Source organism: Glycine soja, chromosome 20 (genome assembly GCF_004193775.1).
Source record: "Glycine soja cultivar W05 chromosome 20, ASM419377v2, whole genome shotgun sequence".
NCBI classification, from domain to species: Eukaryota; Viridiplantae; Streptophyta; class Magnoliopsida; order Fabales; family Fabaceae; genus Glycine; species Glycine soja.
Window position 1 is genome coordinate 34,999,239 of NC_041021.1, and position 15,422 is coordinate 35,014,660.

Genomic DNA, 15,422 nt, shown 5'->3' on the forward strand with positions numbered 1-15,422 from the left:
TGAACATTTCATTATTCACATGGAAAATCACACTATTTATAATCACCACATGTTTACCATTGCAAGCATGTAATTATTCTGTCAAATTGTGTCTTCCTTTGGGCCGAGCACAATTCACATGAATAATTTCATGCAACATCCATGTAAATTCAATCAAATAAATTTACGCAATTGAGGTTACTTTGGCAACATGTTGTTTCAATCAATTTAACCAAAAATACAAGACAATTTAATACAATAAATGGGAGGTCTTAAAATTACACAAATTTTCTTAAAATTACACAATTTAACCAAAAGAATCCTTTAAAGATACTAGAGAAGAGGTTTCTTTATAGTCAATGCCTTCCTTCTGAGAAAAGCCTTTAGCAACTAGACGAGCCTTATATCTCCCGATATTACCCTTTGAATCCTTCTTGATTTTAAATATCCATTTACAACCAATAGGTTTCACACCTTCAGGCAATTCGATTAGATTCCAAAATTCATTGTCATTCATAGACTTCATCTCATCCTTCATGACATCAATCCAATTTTGAGAGTTAGAACTATGCATAGCTTGACAGAAGTTGATTGGATCATCCTCTGTTAAATCAACACCATCCTTATGTTCTTGGAGAAATATAATATAATCATTTGAGATTGCATTTCTCCTCTCTCTAATGGATCTCCTTAATGACACTTCTTGAGGTTGTTGAGGTTTCTCTAAAGGTATTTGAGGGGGAACCTCATTGTTATCTTGTTCTGGAACAATGTCAATAGTTTGAACATTGTCTTCTATTATTGGAGTTGTGTCTTGAACAATAATAGGTATGAGGACTTGATCATTGTAAATAACAGGTTCTTCCTCAAAGACAACATTCTTTATGTTCTCTTCCTTCCCAAACTCAACTTCCTTAAGAAATCTTGCATTTCCCGTATCGGAAAAAAGATCTTAAGGTGGGATTGTAAAATTTATAGCCTCGAGAGCGTTCAGCATAACCAACAAAATAGAAACTAATTATTCTTGAGTCCAGCTTTCTTTCATATGGCCTATAAGGTCGTGCCTCAACTGGACAACCCCAAATGTGCAAATGTTTAATGCTTGGCATTTCCAAGAAGTTGTAGGAAAAGGACCATAAATGTCTGTATGCACTAGTTCCAAGACGTCTTTAACTCTTTCGGCACCTAATTTCCTTATGTTTGTTCGTTTGCCCTTTATGCATTCAATACAGACCTCAAAGTCTGATAAATACAAAGGGTCAAGAATTTCATCCAACACAAGTCTCTGAATTCTTTGTTTAGAGATATGGCCCAAACGCTTATGCCATAAGGTGGTTGAATTCTCATTCAATTTTTTTTTCATTTTGTACCATGTGAACTTATTTGCAGTATTTCATTATAGGAACTAACAACATCAAACATGTAAAGATTATCAATTAAAGAACTAGAACTAACCATATTTGAATTTTGGTAGAGACTAACTTTATTATTTCCAAATGAACAAGAAAATCCAAATTTGTCCAAACTAGAAATAGAAATCAAATTCCATCTAAAAGACGGTACAACAAAAGTCTTAAACAAATCCAAATAAAATCTAGTTTTTAAATGTAATCTAAAAGTTCCAATAGGTTCCACTGCAACCTTCTTGCCATCACCCACAAAGATGAATCTTTCATCATCACTTGGTAGTCGGCTCCACAGGCAACCCTACATAGTCATACTTATGTGAGTAGTAGCACCAGAACCTACCCACCAAGTATCTTTAGGTACAAATGCCAAATTAACTTATGAACAAACTAGAATAAGAAATTTACCTTTCTTCACATGCCATGTGGCATACTTGAGACACTCTTTCTTCATGTGTCCCAACTTCTTGCAGAAGTAACAGGTAAATTCCTCATCCTTATTTTGCTTCTTTTGCTGAGAAGTCCCTTCCGCAGCACCCTTAGTCTTCTAACTTAAGTGACTTAAGTTTTGATGCGAGATTGGACATCTCCATAATGTACTCCCTTATGTTTCCTTTGCCTTTATACTTCATGGAGATGAGTTTGGCCAAAAGGTTACTCGTCTCCGCCTTTTCATTTTTGGCAAAGTATTGCTCAATTTCCTCAAGGAATTTCTTTGCACTTTGACCCTCAGAAATAGAGCCCCGAAACACCTCTAGAATGGAGCGCTTCATGATCATAAGGCACATTCGGTTGGACCGATCCCACTTCTCAATTTTTACCTCATTAGAGGTTTATGGAGTGGAAATGGGTCGTTCCGTCCTTAATGCCAAGTCCAAATCCATACAGCCAAGAACAATTTCTACGGCTTCCTTCCAGACCTTAAAATTTGTCCCATTCAGCATTGGGATAGAATTCACTTGGGCAGTAACATTTGCAGCACTGGTAATATTAACTAAAGAGAGAACAAAATAATAACATGTTCACAAATAATCAAGCAAGTCATATATATAACAAGACATGCAAATATTTCCCATAACAGATCCATCACAAGATACCTAGCACAACATTAATTCTAGTCTTTGAACAGAGAAATTAATTTGCAATTGGTACTCTCAATGCAATGATCAAATATTGACAATTAGTTCTGACAAATAATAGCCTTTCTTTGGACCGACTATTATTCTCATGAAAAAAAACTTAATAATTGTCATATATTTATCATCGCAGGTATGTTACTATTTGGCCAAATTGTGTCTTCCTTTGGGCCGAGCACAATTCGCATAAATAATTCCATACTAACATCCATGCAATTTAATTAAATCAATTTACACAATAGAGGTTACTTTGGCAACATAATGGTTCAATCAATTTAATTAAAATTACTGGACACACAATCAAATGGAAAAGATCGGTAATGGTTAAATTTACACAAATTTGCACCCAATTGTGATAGCAGTAAATGTTTGAAAAACTACATCATGGTAAACTAATTACGCACCCGAAACAAACATATCACGATACTATCACAAATTTATACCAACCACATGAATAACATAAATTATCAGCTTATCACCGTTTCATAAAAAAAAATAGTTGGCCCAAAAAAATATATATATTTATGAAATTGTGTCACGTACTAAATGCCAACACCAGATATATAGAACCTTTATCCCAAATAGAATAATATGCCAGCAGATGCAACACATACAAAACAAAAAATTGTACAATCCCGTAAATCAAATGTGGAGGCCTTTTATTAATTCTAAAGAGGAGAAAAACTTTATGGCCATAACACATGAATTTAGGGGTTTTACAATTTTATTGATCAAAATAGTTTCTCCCCAAAATAAAATTAGGGTTCATATAACTAAAATGATCCAGATATAATACATATCAAATAGAGCATTAAATCTCAATAATCTAATAGTAATGGTGGCTCTGATACCACTTGTTGGGAATTTTCAATAAACCATATACAATACCAAATGAGCACCAAAACACATTACGTCAGATTATCAAGAGGTTTTAAGGAATACCTGGATCCATAGAGCTTGATTAACACTCAGCGGAATCTAACAGTGGTCACGAACAATTGGTTTAATGGCCTTCCTCAACCAAATCACCTTCTTCCTTATGGGACCTTCATTTTCTCTTCAGATGGGGAGAAGAGAAACTGTTTGTTGATTTTTGGTATATTGGGGACCATAACCATGTCTTATGTTTTAAACCTATTAGGGTTCCCATTATCCCCTAATGGACCAAACTGGTTTCTGCTCATTAAGCCCATATCAATTATCTGTTGGCAGTCTAATGGGCTCACTTAAATAGATCACTTTATATTGAACCCATTTAAATGTAAATAACTAATATAAATGTTATAATATAATATGTAGCCCATATTAATTAATTAGGAATTATAAAATTCCTAACATAATTTACAACAGGTTTTATAAAATAATCGTCTTAATTTTGGAAAACATAAACGTGCCCTCCATACTTCTCCTTTTCGCAGTCTCGCACCCTCCCTCAATACTGAACCTTTCCTTTTTCTAGCCCTAGTCTCGTGCACTCAAGACCTCTTGCTTCTTGTTGAACCCTAGTCGCGTGCATGCAACACCCTGTCGTGAATCTCTTCCACATTGAACCAACCTCTTCGTCGAGTTGCTTCCGCTTCTTAAAGCCCTCAAAGCCTCACTCATCTTCGTCTACACCTTCTTCCTTTCCTTCCTCCTGTTTATTCTCCCTCGCTGGCATCGCCTCTCCACCGTGGCTGGGCCACCTCCTTCGCCAAAGAAGCATTTGAGGCGACGATGGCTCGTGCGCGAGAAGGAGGACACGTGCCGCAAAATGGCGCTGGCGCATTTGAGCCTACTTTAAAAACCCACACAAACCTAACTCGTGGCTCTGCCATTTTTCGTAGCTGCTGTTCTTGCGCGTGAGCAAGCCTCAGGTAACTCTCACCTCTCTTCTTTCTCTTTGGTGCTTCATTGCAACGCTGCGTGCATTTCTCATTTTGGATCTTCATTTCCAAGACACTGCTCGTTTTATTCTTGTTTTGAATTTCGTATCTTATTCCGCTTCTGAAACTGGATTATTCTTGTGGTTTTGTTCGTTGTTTTTCTGGATTCGTAATGCTTGGGATTTAATTAGAGGTAGATCTATCATATTTTCTGATGTTCTCTTTCCCTTGCTTATGGTTTTCGTCCATTTGGATGGTTTGAGTTGTTATTGTTTTGGAAGATGTAGGACTCTGAAAACTGCTTTGATTTTCTATACACTGTGTGATAATAATGATCTCACTGGGTTTATTTCACTTTGCAGCAACCTTCAATGTTGCTTCAAGAAGTTGGTGTTGTTGTGTCAGTGTTACTTGGTTTTGCACCTCCTTCCACCTTTTTTGCTGCCAGCTCATCCAAGGTTCTTGAAATCATTCATGATGTTTTGTTTTTGCTGGAAGTTAATGGAATCAACGGTCTCTGGCCTTGTATTAAATAGAATAATCAATTTCTATATTATGTTTTCTCTTTCATAAAAAGATAACAATAATGTATTATGAATGCAGCTCATGGAAAAATTGTCCAGGATAATCCAATGTTCGGAAATTCATTTTGGAGTACAAATTTAGATAAAGTTGCCATTGAATTTCCAGGTTAGGCTTGGAAAAGTTCATTTCCAAAAAGAAAGAGAATATAATGAAAATGGTGGTAGGCAATACCAATGATTTCATAATTTTTTGTAAGAGGCTTTTCATTTTCGTTGTTTTTTTTTATGCAGATGAAACTGATGTTTCTGTGGTTTCTTTGGATGAGCAACTGGAAGACTGGACTGACAAAGAAATTAGTGATTTTGTTAGTTTTGATTTATATTATACATGTAGCTATTTCTGTATTATTTTACTATCATGTTATATGTGAAAATGACTTTTTCATTGTTTTCTTAGTCATCTTTGATAGGTGGGTCATATGCTCCTGATGCCCTTGAGCCATTAAATGGAGTGCTTACCATTCCATTGACAAATGGTGCCTCAGTGAATCTCCATATGTCAAAGGTATAGTGAGGATTTTAAGGTATATTTTTTTTAACTATATGTGAATGTGTCAAGACTAATTGGGAGGTTTATGTGCTTGTTTTTGCAGAAAGCAGAAAGGAAGTTTATCGTAGGTCTTATGTCTCTCACACATAATGTCCAAAGCGCAATTCAAATGCATGGCAATTTATCACAGAGTGCAAAGGGTCCTGCTGAGTTGTTAACAGGATGCTTTAATGGCTTTAAGGTATGTCATGTTCTTCTTCACACCTTTTCTTATTCTTCTCTACCTTTTTCTTTTGAATTTTGGGAAGAATTGCCATGTGACATGTGCTATTTACCTGCAACATTATCCAATGTAGTGGATTACTAGCTTTCCAGCATTGCCTGGGGAGAGGATAAGAACATAACTCTATACAAAAGCTAATTGCCACAATATTAGTCTTATAAGGATAAGAACATAACTCTACAAAAGCTAATCGCCAACTTGTTGAATATAAGAGATACGAGTAGGTGTGTTTTGTTTGCTTTCACCATTATTGTTTTGCTTTGGTTTCTGCATCAATATTTGAAGTTTGAATATTGAACTCACCCTAGAATCTGTGTTTAGCTTTCTTGTAGCAATGGGTGATATTTCCTCGAGGAAAAAAGAGATGAAGTGAACAAGGAATCCAAGCTTCTACTTGATTACACCAGAAAGGTCATAGCCAGGCTAACCTATTTAAAAAGGTAAATTTTCAAATGTTTTAACTTTAACAGGGATTTAAATTTCAATTGTCAAAATTGCAGAAAATTGCAATTTCAATTTTCAAATGATTTAACTTAAAAAAGGATTTAAATCTATACAATATCAATTAGGATTTATCAGCTAATAAATGATAATTCATATTCGAAGTTGGGAGAATATTGCAGCCAATTATAACTAATATCAGCTGCTATTTTTTTCTAGTATAAATTAGCTGCAATGTCACATCATGTTCCTTATGGTCTCTACGTATTTGTAATTAAAATTCATTCTTATGCATCCAATGTGTAAAAGTATTATCTAATTTCTGTGAAGTCTGATTGATATGGCATCCTACTCTGTACTAACTTTTTTCTTATGATATGGTAATTTGATGGATTAAGCTCATTATGCAAGATCATGTAGGGATGCAAATCCAGAGGTATTAAACTTTGTGGGCCACTTGCTGCAACAGGAATGATTGCTGCATGGACCTCTAAATGCCTTCCTAATTATCAAAGAGAGAAGTATGATGCATGGACCTCTAGTCATAGTGAGCAGGTAAGTAATGCCTCTTGTGTCCTATAAGTTGGATTTATTGCACTATACTTGAATTTTTCAAACCCACAGGCTTTGGAAACTGTGTTGATGAAAAGAGATATAATATATATAATTTGAAATGTTCAAGAGAAAGAATGAATAGTATTTGTTTTAAAGAAAGAAACTGTGTTGATGAGATTGAAACGGTTAAAATTAATGACGATGTTTGAGAAAGAATGAATAGTATCTATTTTAGAGAATGAAACGCAAAAAAAGAGGCATATCAGAATCGAAGTGGAGTCTTTGTGAGGAAAGCTCCTCACAAGCGGGAGAAAAGTCATTCCAAGGAGCTTTTTAAAAATCTCCTTGTTTCTAAAATTTCTTTTTTAAAAATAAGGTCTTTATATTTTTAAGACTTCTTTTCATAAAGCATGTTTAACTCAACTTCTCTTTTTAAGGAGAAGAGAAAAAAAAACGGGACCAAATACTACTGAAGTGTGATGTATTAGCGATGCTTATAACATTTTTGTATTATAGTAGTAGTTATTTATTGTGAGACACTTTTTATAAAATAGTCATTCCATACTGTGCACATATTTCCATTTATAAAATTATGTCTGAGTTGTTTTTGGACAGCTTAATGCTTATCACAAACTAGTACTCCATATGTTTTTTTTCCTTTTGCTCACTACAATGGATTTCATTTATGGCATGAGTATTTTAGGTTATTATTCGAGCTCCATTCTGGGTTAGTTACCCAGAAATGGCAAGGTTGGCTCATGCATCACCTGTGATCCTTCCAACCTTAATATTTCGTAATTTTCTAAGGTTAGTTTGTAATGTTCTATATCTGATAGTTTGTAAGGTTAGTTTATACGTGATGATACTGTTTTTGTGAAGATAATTCTTTTTGGAAAATTCTACTTTTTTATTAACTAAACTAAAAAAAAAACATTTTACATTTATTTTATAAAAATTATATGGCTTAAATTCCTATTACAATTAAGAATATTTGACTAGATTTATTTTTGGAATCACCAGAATATTTATTTTACTCAAACCAAACTTGTAAATTTTGTGTATTTAAATAGTTATTTTAATTTTATGGACTTGCTCTCTGTTGTTAACTTGTTTGCTCACTTTTTGATGTCTAAGGTGATAAAGTATATATTTTGTGTAATGGGTCTGTTTTGGTCTCTTGGTTATCATGCATGTCTTGAATTCTGCTAATTCAGACTTCCTTTGAACGTTTGAACTTTGAAGTCTCTGTTTTGTGTGATGGGTGTGTTTTGTTCTTGGTGATGCTTTGAATTGTGAAAGCTGAAGAAGTGGTGTTGTTATTAGTCTTTGTTTGTTACCAGTTCTTAACTATGTTTCCCCTGCCACTAAATCTTCCCCCCAATGATATTGAATTTAGTAATTACTAGTTTGTAGAAATATTTTTTAATGAAATGATTATGCCACCAATTTTTATGTCATCATAACTCTTGCTATCCAAAAGCAAAAAAAAAATTAATAATTCTACATCAATTTAGGCCACACCCGATGTAGAATGCTGAACATTCTACATCGGTTATTAGGACAATCGATGTTGAATGCTTCATTGTGGGTAAGAATCTACAACGGTTCAAGACACACCCGATGTAGAATGCTGACAATTCTACATCGGTTATTAGGACAACCGATGTAGAAATCCAATATTCTAAGACGGGTCTAAAGACCAAGCCGTCTTAGAATGGGTAGACTTCTACATCGGTTGTCCTAATAACCGATGTAGAATGTCAAAATTCCACAGCGGTCGCTCAACCGTTGTAGTAAGACAATGGACTTTCAACATCGCCGGTTACAATGACGCGTCAAAACTGATGTAGAAAGGCTTCTTTAACCGTTGTAGAATGTCCTATTTGTAGTAGTGTCGTCAGTCACCAGGAACCTATTGCACCCTCCATTGCCTTAATGGTGCATTGCCTGTTGAGGAAGCACTTGGTTTTTATGTAAGGTATGTTCAATCCCTTTTGTATAATGCAAAACCTTGGGGAGGTGATAGTCCCATCCCGTAAAAAACATGGTTAGTGAGGGGAAACCTAGAAGAAAAAGATTCTCTCCATTTTTGAAAAAATTGGGTGAGATTTTACCCCTTTAATGTAAATATTTAATAACTTTAATGTATAAAAGATTTAAACAAAAAAATGCATCAATATATAGTGGTTATACCTTTGGTCTTGGGATTGAGTTGATTCTCCAAACCTAAAGCGAAGCTACTCCTTGTGGCTTCCAAAAGTAAACTATATGCGCACCCAAATGACAGTCAGTGAGTAGTATAGAGAAATCGGAGACAATGATGCCTCAAATGGGAGACGATGGAAAATATGGAAACGTAAAATTCCTAGAGTTTTTGGGCAACAAATGTGCCATCATAGATTCTCATTTTTTTGTGGAGACTTCTCTTTGACCGTTTGCCTACACGTTTTCAACTTTCAAAAAGAGGCTTTCACTCGGATAGTAATCAGTGCGTCTTTTGCAATCAATTTGTTGAATACATCAATCATCTTTTTCTTCATTGTAATTTCACCTCCAACATGTGGTATGTTATCTTTGCTTGGTTAGGTGTTGTGATGCTGTTGCTGCAAGATATCCAGACTCTTTATGATCAAGTGTGGAAGTGTTTTAGGGACAAGAAAGTTAAGAGGCTAAAGCATCTGTTTTGGCATGCAAGTTGCCGGTGCATATGTAACATGAGAAACAACACCATTATCAGAAATAGTACCTTTGCAGAACCTATGGGTTGCATTCAACAAATCAAATCTATCTTGTGGCAGTGGTTGTTATGGGTTGCATTCAACAAATCAAATCTATCTTGTGGCAGTGGTTGTTATACAAAAGAGGTGTTAAGCCACCAGGAGTTTTCTAATTAACCAAATAATTTTGATTGATCGTACTAGTATGTCAGCATCCATTGAGTTTCAATTTAATCACTATTTTGATGTGCATATGGAATATACTCTGGCAAAATACCAACACAAAGCATTAATTGACATTTGCATCCAACATAGTCTGTACACCTTTTTCTCTTCTTTTTCAAGAAAATTAAATTATCTTATGTGAGAGGGTAATAATATTTGATGTATCAATTTACTTAAAATTCTTTCGGCTTAACTAGTAGTATCAAGTTTAACTTTTAGGTATACAAATAAGTTGAAAGCTTAGAGGAAAGTTTTTGTCGTGCATAGCGTATGTGGTCCATCCGTACTCATACAAACTTTGTCTCTGGTAGAGATGTCCTAGATTAGTACAAAAAAATATTAATTTGTTCTTTCCACAATTAGCAACTATTATTTTTTACTTGTTACTGATTTATTTATTAATATCAAATATATTTATGTAATAAAAAAGTAAATATTGGCATAAAGTTTTATTTATTTATTTTATAATAGCCAAAAATCATTTCTTATATAGCTACCAACCAAAATTTTAAGTGATTAAACTATTTTTTTTATAGCAGCAAATTCAATTGTATTCCATTGCAATAAAGTTGGAGATACAAACTAAACCAAAAATAGCTTTTACTGGCTAGAAATTGTTATACCATTTACTGGCAATAAGAAACAGATACGAAAGGAATTACTGCTATTAGACTTTGGCCATCTTATCCTGGTCTGTAAAGAGTTTTCCGGCCATAATACTGAATGCTGGCAAGGCCACTTTTGTTGTCGGAAAAACTATGTATGTTTACTGGCAATACTGATAACCATTAAAAATGGCTTTCCAAATTCCAGCTGTGTCCATAAAAACTACAGTCTTATACTTTTTTTTCTTTAATCTTAAGCATACATATTATCTATACACACACACACGCACACACACATTATACTTATTTTTTTTTCTTTAATCTTAAGCATACATATTATCTATACACACACGCGCGCGCACACACACACACGCACACGCACACGCACACGCACACACACACCAACTCTATCAAATTTGAGAATCATGTCGAAATCAATGTAAATTTCTTTTCATTGTATAAAAAAATACATTATTCCAGCAAACACAACTGAGTTTCGATCTAGTTAACATCTCAACTACATAATAATATATCAACAGAGTCATTGCAAAGTTCACCAAACTCAAAATATAAATATTTTCTTAGATATCCCAGCTGAAGCAAAGTAATCTGCATTCTAATCAAAGCTTAGAGAGCAAATTACATTTGTAAGATTATTAAAATCAACATTTCTTAGTACACCCTGCACTTTAAACTTGCAATAACGTGCATAATTTCGCAAACCATCGAAGAATGTAACTTAAGTATCTTAGGTTGTTCTTCACTTTTTTGGGCCACATACCAATTCTCACGATTTCCAGCGTGAATTGAAGCATTTGTTTTAGAAAGCACTTGATTTTTTCTACCAGTTTGAAGGCATTGTTCTGCTTCTGCACTTCAAACAAATCTGATTTTGCATCTTCTTGGTCAATATTTGATGACAATTCCTCACTAAACAATTCTTGCAATCCATTAATCAAATTCAGATTGAAGGATTTCTCTATTATGCAACTGAAGTTATAACTTTAGGGAATGATAGCAATAGAGTATAATTTATCATGCATGTCATCATGACCAACTTGTTTAATACAACAAAACTAATTTTCTACACTAAGTGTAAACTACTTCCACATTAATGCGTTATGGTATTATAATATTAATTTATGAAGCAATTGTAAATTCAAATTTATGGAGAAACTTACATCTGATGCCCCAACTATCAAATTAGGAGGAATTGATACCTCAATAAATTCTTGATTAATAATAGCACCATCCTTGCCTCCAATTGCAGACGTAACACCTGAAAAATGAGAATTAGTCCCTCCATGGTCCAATGTATAAATAGTTCTTCCTCATTCCTAGAAAGGGAACGGATGCATAAGGGAGTGTTTGGTTTGGTTATTTTTTGTTTTCATTTTCACTGGAAATAGAAAATGGTGATGGAAATGTGTTTGGTTGGATTTCTGTTTTCATTTTCAATGAAAATATTTTTCCAAAGGAACCAAAAATGGGAAACAATAAAATCTCGTTTTTAGTTGAAACCAGAAACCTCATTTTGGGTAAAATGAAAACACAGTGGCAAATAATGCAATTTTAAGCAAATCTAAAAATACATTTCCTTTTGAAAACGCATTTTCAGTGTTTTTATTTCTTGAAAGCAGAAAACAAGAAGTCAAACCAAACATGTTTTCAGAATTCTAATCTTTTGAAAATGAAAACAGTTTTCAGAAAATAAAAATAGAAAATAAAAATGCAAACCAAACACATCCTAAGATTTCACAAAGATTTTAAATTGAATTGTTGGGACCTTTGAATGGATCCAAACCAGGGGAGATTATTGGAACAACAGCAATGAATTCAATTAGAACAGATATGGAAGAGTACATACCTATGTAAATGTGTATGATGATTTTACTACTATTAGATTTAAACACATGATTAATGAAGCTTAGCCTTGAGGTTTCCCGCCAGAGAAGAGGAGAATCTCCTGTCACCAAAAGGAGTGAATAGAATAACTAGAACTACGTTGGTTCACAAAAAAAATCAAGGTTCCTAAACATTAGGTCTGAGTATTAAAAAATTAAGCTATACTGATCAATTAAACAACAAGTTGATTAGTAATTAACAATGAGATTTGAAAGAATCATAATTTAATCTACATCCATGATCAATGACATTAAAATTCATGACAACTAAATCAAAATGGAATCGAGCACAATTGGAATTTTGCAATTAGATCGAGGAATGAAGAAAGAAACATAAAGAAAACGGATCGGGACTACTTGTTCGATGGTTAATTCAGCTTGGTCAATGACATTAGGGAACCCTAGAACTCACGAAGTTCACTCGAGATTGCAATTTGGAACTGCGAATAAAGAAGTAAAGTTGAATGAAATGAATGCAAGTGATAAAAAGTGAGATCGATGGATCAAAAATAAATTTAACATTCATGAATCAGGACATGCAAGGAAGCTTTGAGAGAAAAGAGAAAGCACTTGAAAACCTCGTTGTGTCCAATGAGGTTAATCTTCTCCTTCTTGAAAACCACGCGTTGAAATCAAGCAATGTGGGAGACTTGAAGCTGATGGGGATTAGAACGATGCAAGTGTCGAGGTCGGAGCCACTGATGGCGACGCACCAGAAAAGCCTTAGGAATTTGAAGGCGGCAAAGAAGGAGATTGAAAAGCAAGGTTGGTGGTGAAAAGGGTTTCTGAGGCGTCAAAGATTAGTGAAGAGGGTTTTCACGGTGCAGTGAATAGTGAAAAAAAAGAAGTTTGAACTAAATCGTGAAAACTGAATTTCAGAGGGTAATGAAATAAGCCAGTTTGAGTTAGTGACTTTATTTTTGTGACTAGAGTTAGTGACTTGGTGCCTTAACGAAGAGCTGGAAAAATTAGTGACTTATGGCTTTAACGGCGATAAATATTTATTAGCCAGAAAAACATTAGATTAAACAATAATATACTGGCAATTAATTCATTGTTGGTAAATAATAGTCGCTAAAAGCAACTTTAGTAGAAGTGTACATTGTGGCACACATTAGAAAAATTGACTGCTACGATTACTGATAGAAATTCTAGCTAAAGAATATTGAGCCACCTAATTTGCAAGCCTTCTAACAAATTGAAGTTTAAAGCCAAGATTATTAGCTCCAAGAATATATCTAATATGATTAATGATAACCCCACATTCAGAAACATTCTCTTCTGCTTAATTGATGTTATCCACCTGTAGCTTGCAATCTGTTTCAAAGATAACATATTGGTATCCAATTCAGCAAATAAACCACAGCGTAGATTTTAAAAGACCAAAAGCTTCCCCCTCATGCGCATCCATAAAAAAAGAATCCAGCCAGTCTTAGCTAATAGAAAATATGTTACCATAGATTAAGACTGAGTAATTTGTAAAACATATCTACCTAAAGAGTTTAAGCAAGGATTTTGCTAACCAGATCAAAATAATAAATAAGTTATATGTTTCAGACACATTCACCACAGTGATGATTTCTTAAAAACAAAAATCCATCTATCAAAGCCAAATAAGAAAACACCTACAATAAACCATAAAAACAAGTGTCAATATCTTTACATTAGTGAACAGTTGTAGCCTTCATATGAGTATCCATATTAGGGAAAATCTAGTTGGGTATTTTTTTTATTTTATAATTATTTTTTATGTCAAGAGACTCTTAAATATTTATATTTAATTTAAATTTAATGTATAAAACTTTTAAATTTCATTTGATATCAAATCTTTCTTATTTTTTTTAATTTGATTGTATAAAAAATAAAAATTTTAAACTATCATATATTCTATTTATATTACAATAATCCATATTTTTATATGTGAATTGCCCAGGTAACCATTCTAGGATTAAACGATTTTGGTAATCATTTTTTTTATAGTCATAGACTTCTAGAAGTTAATAGAGTATTCCATAGTATCTATATATGAAAAGAAAGTATCCAACAGAGTTTATTGGCTAAAATTCCATAGCCTAAAAAGTAATATTTTTTTTTATAAAATTGATAGTTGTAACTTGTAAGAGTAATTATAAGATAAATATATTTAAGTTCATTCATTTTATTGACCTAAAATTTTAGATGCGCTGATAAAAAATAGGACAACTTTATAATATCATATATTAGGTTTGCTTCGTTACTTTTGCTTCCGAGCATATAAACCTTGACATTAAATCATGTCCAAGAAAAAAGAAATAATTAATGAAATCATATTTTTCAAAACTCATATGAGATAAAATTCATAAAAAAAATTCAATTTTGATATAAATGCTAACCATTTTTTAAAAATATATATATAATTAATATTTATTCTAGAAATATTAAAAAAGTTTATATTACTACATTTATTTTCCTAATTACAAAATACATATGACCACTAACAAATGTGTTGATTTTAATTTCTTTTAATGGCCTTAATTTATTGTGAAAAATATTAATGAAATATACATCATTTCTTATGAAAGTGAATGCATTTATTTAGTAACAATATAATTCAAATTCATTGGTTCAAAAAATTATTAATATCATTATATCTAACCACTATTTAAACTAATTAATTATATGTATATTTTCGGAATGAAATTTAAACTTATGATAATATTAATTAAAACAAACTAATTTAACTAATTTTATTTGTTTAGATGAATTAAGCATTTGTTTCTTATATATAAAAATGAGAATAGTATTGTTAGTTATTAATACAAATAATGTTTAATTTAATCATTTTAATAATATTATTAATATTATTTGTCTATTTTTTATGATTTAGCAAATCACATTGGATAATAAAATAATTTCCAATAAATATTTTCGCACACTTTGTATCAGATATTGTTATATTCGAGAGATTTTTTATTATTTATTTCATCAATCTTTGTTATATAAGCACAATTGAGTCAAATTGTAAGAGATTTATTAGAGAGATGTTTTATTATTTATTTGTACTTACAATATACAGTAGAAGATCTATGTTTGCATCTTGAATTAGCGTCAGCGGTTAGTTTTTTATAAGGACAACTAAAGAAAGGATCGAATTTAAAAATAAATAAAAGTTGAAAAACTCAATAAAAAAAAATTAGGGAAGTAATTGAAAATTTGATAAAGCAACCACGAATGAATTTAACCTATTTTATAT

At 32.7% G+C, this 15,422-nt stretch overlaps 1 protein-coding gene and 1 long non-coding RNA gene across 6 annotated transcripts; one reads left to right on the plus strand and one right to left on the minus strand.

The window, feature by feature from the left end:
- The first annotated feature begins 2,144 nt into the window (after positions 1–2,144).
- Positions 2,145–9,368, plus strand: LOC114402037. The gene is made up of 9 exons (XM_028364582.1): positions 2,145–2,369; positions 4,749–4,899; positions 4,990–5,076; positions 5,202–5,275; positions 5,368–5,475; positions 5,564–5,701; positions 6,605–6,739; positions 7,443–7,546; positions 9,326–9,368. The coding sequence occupies exons 1-9, from the start codon at positions 2,145–2,147 to the stop codon at positions 9,366–9,368; spliced, it is 1,065 nt and encodes a 354-aa protein (XP_028220383.1).
- A 1,346-nt stretch (positions 9,369–10,714) lies between these two features.
- On the minus strand, positions 10,715–13,121 carry LOC114402794. Of its 5 annotated transcripts, none has more exons than XR_003664516.1 (4): positions 12,769–13,121; positions 12,548–12,630; positions 12,154–12,252; positions 10,715–11,565 (listed from the first exon to the last, which is right to left on the minus strand). It is a non-coding gene; the product is annotated as an uncharacterized LOC114402794 (long non-coding RNA). The 5 variants fall into 5 exon arrangements; XR_003664514.1 differs by having other exon boundaries at positions 10,715–11,623; XR_003664515.1 differs by having other exon boundaries at positions 12,154–12,630.
- Positions 13,122–15,422: the final 2,301 nt, after the last annotated feature.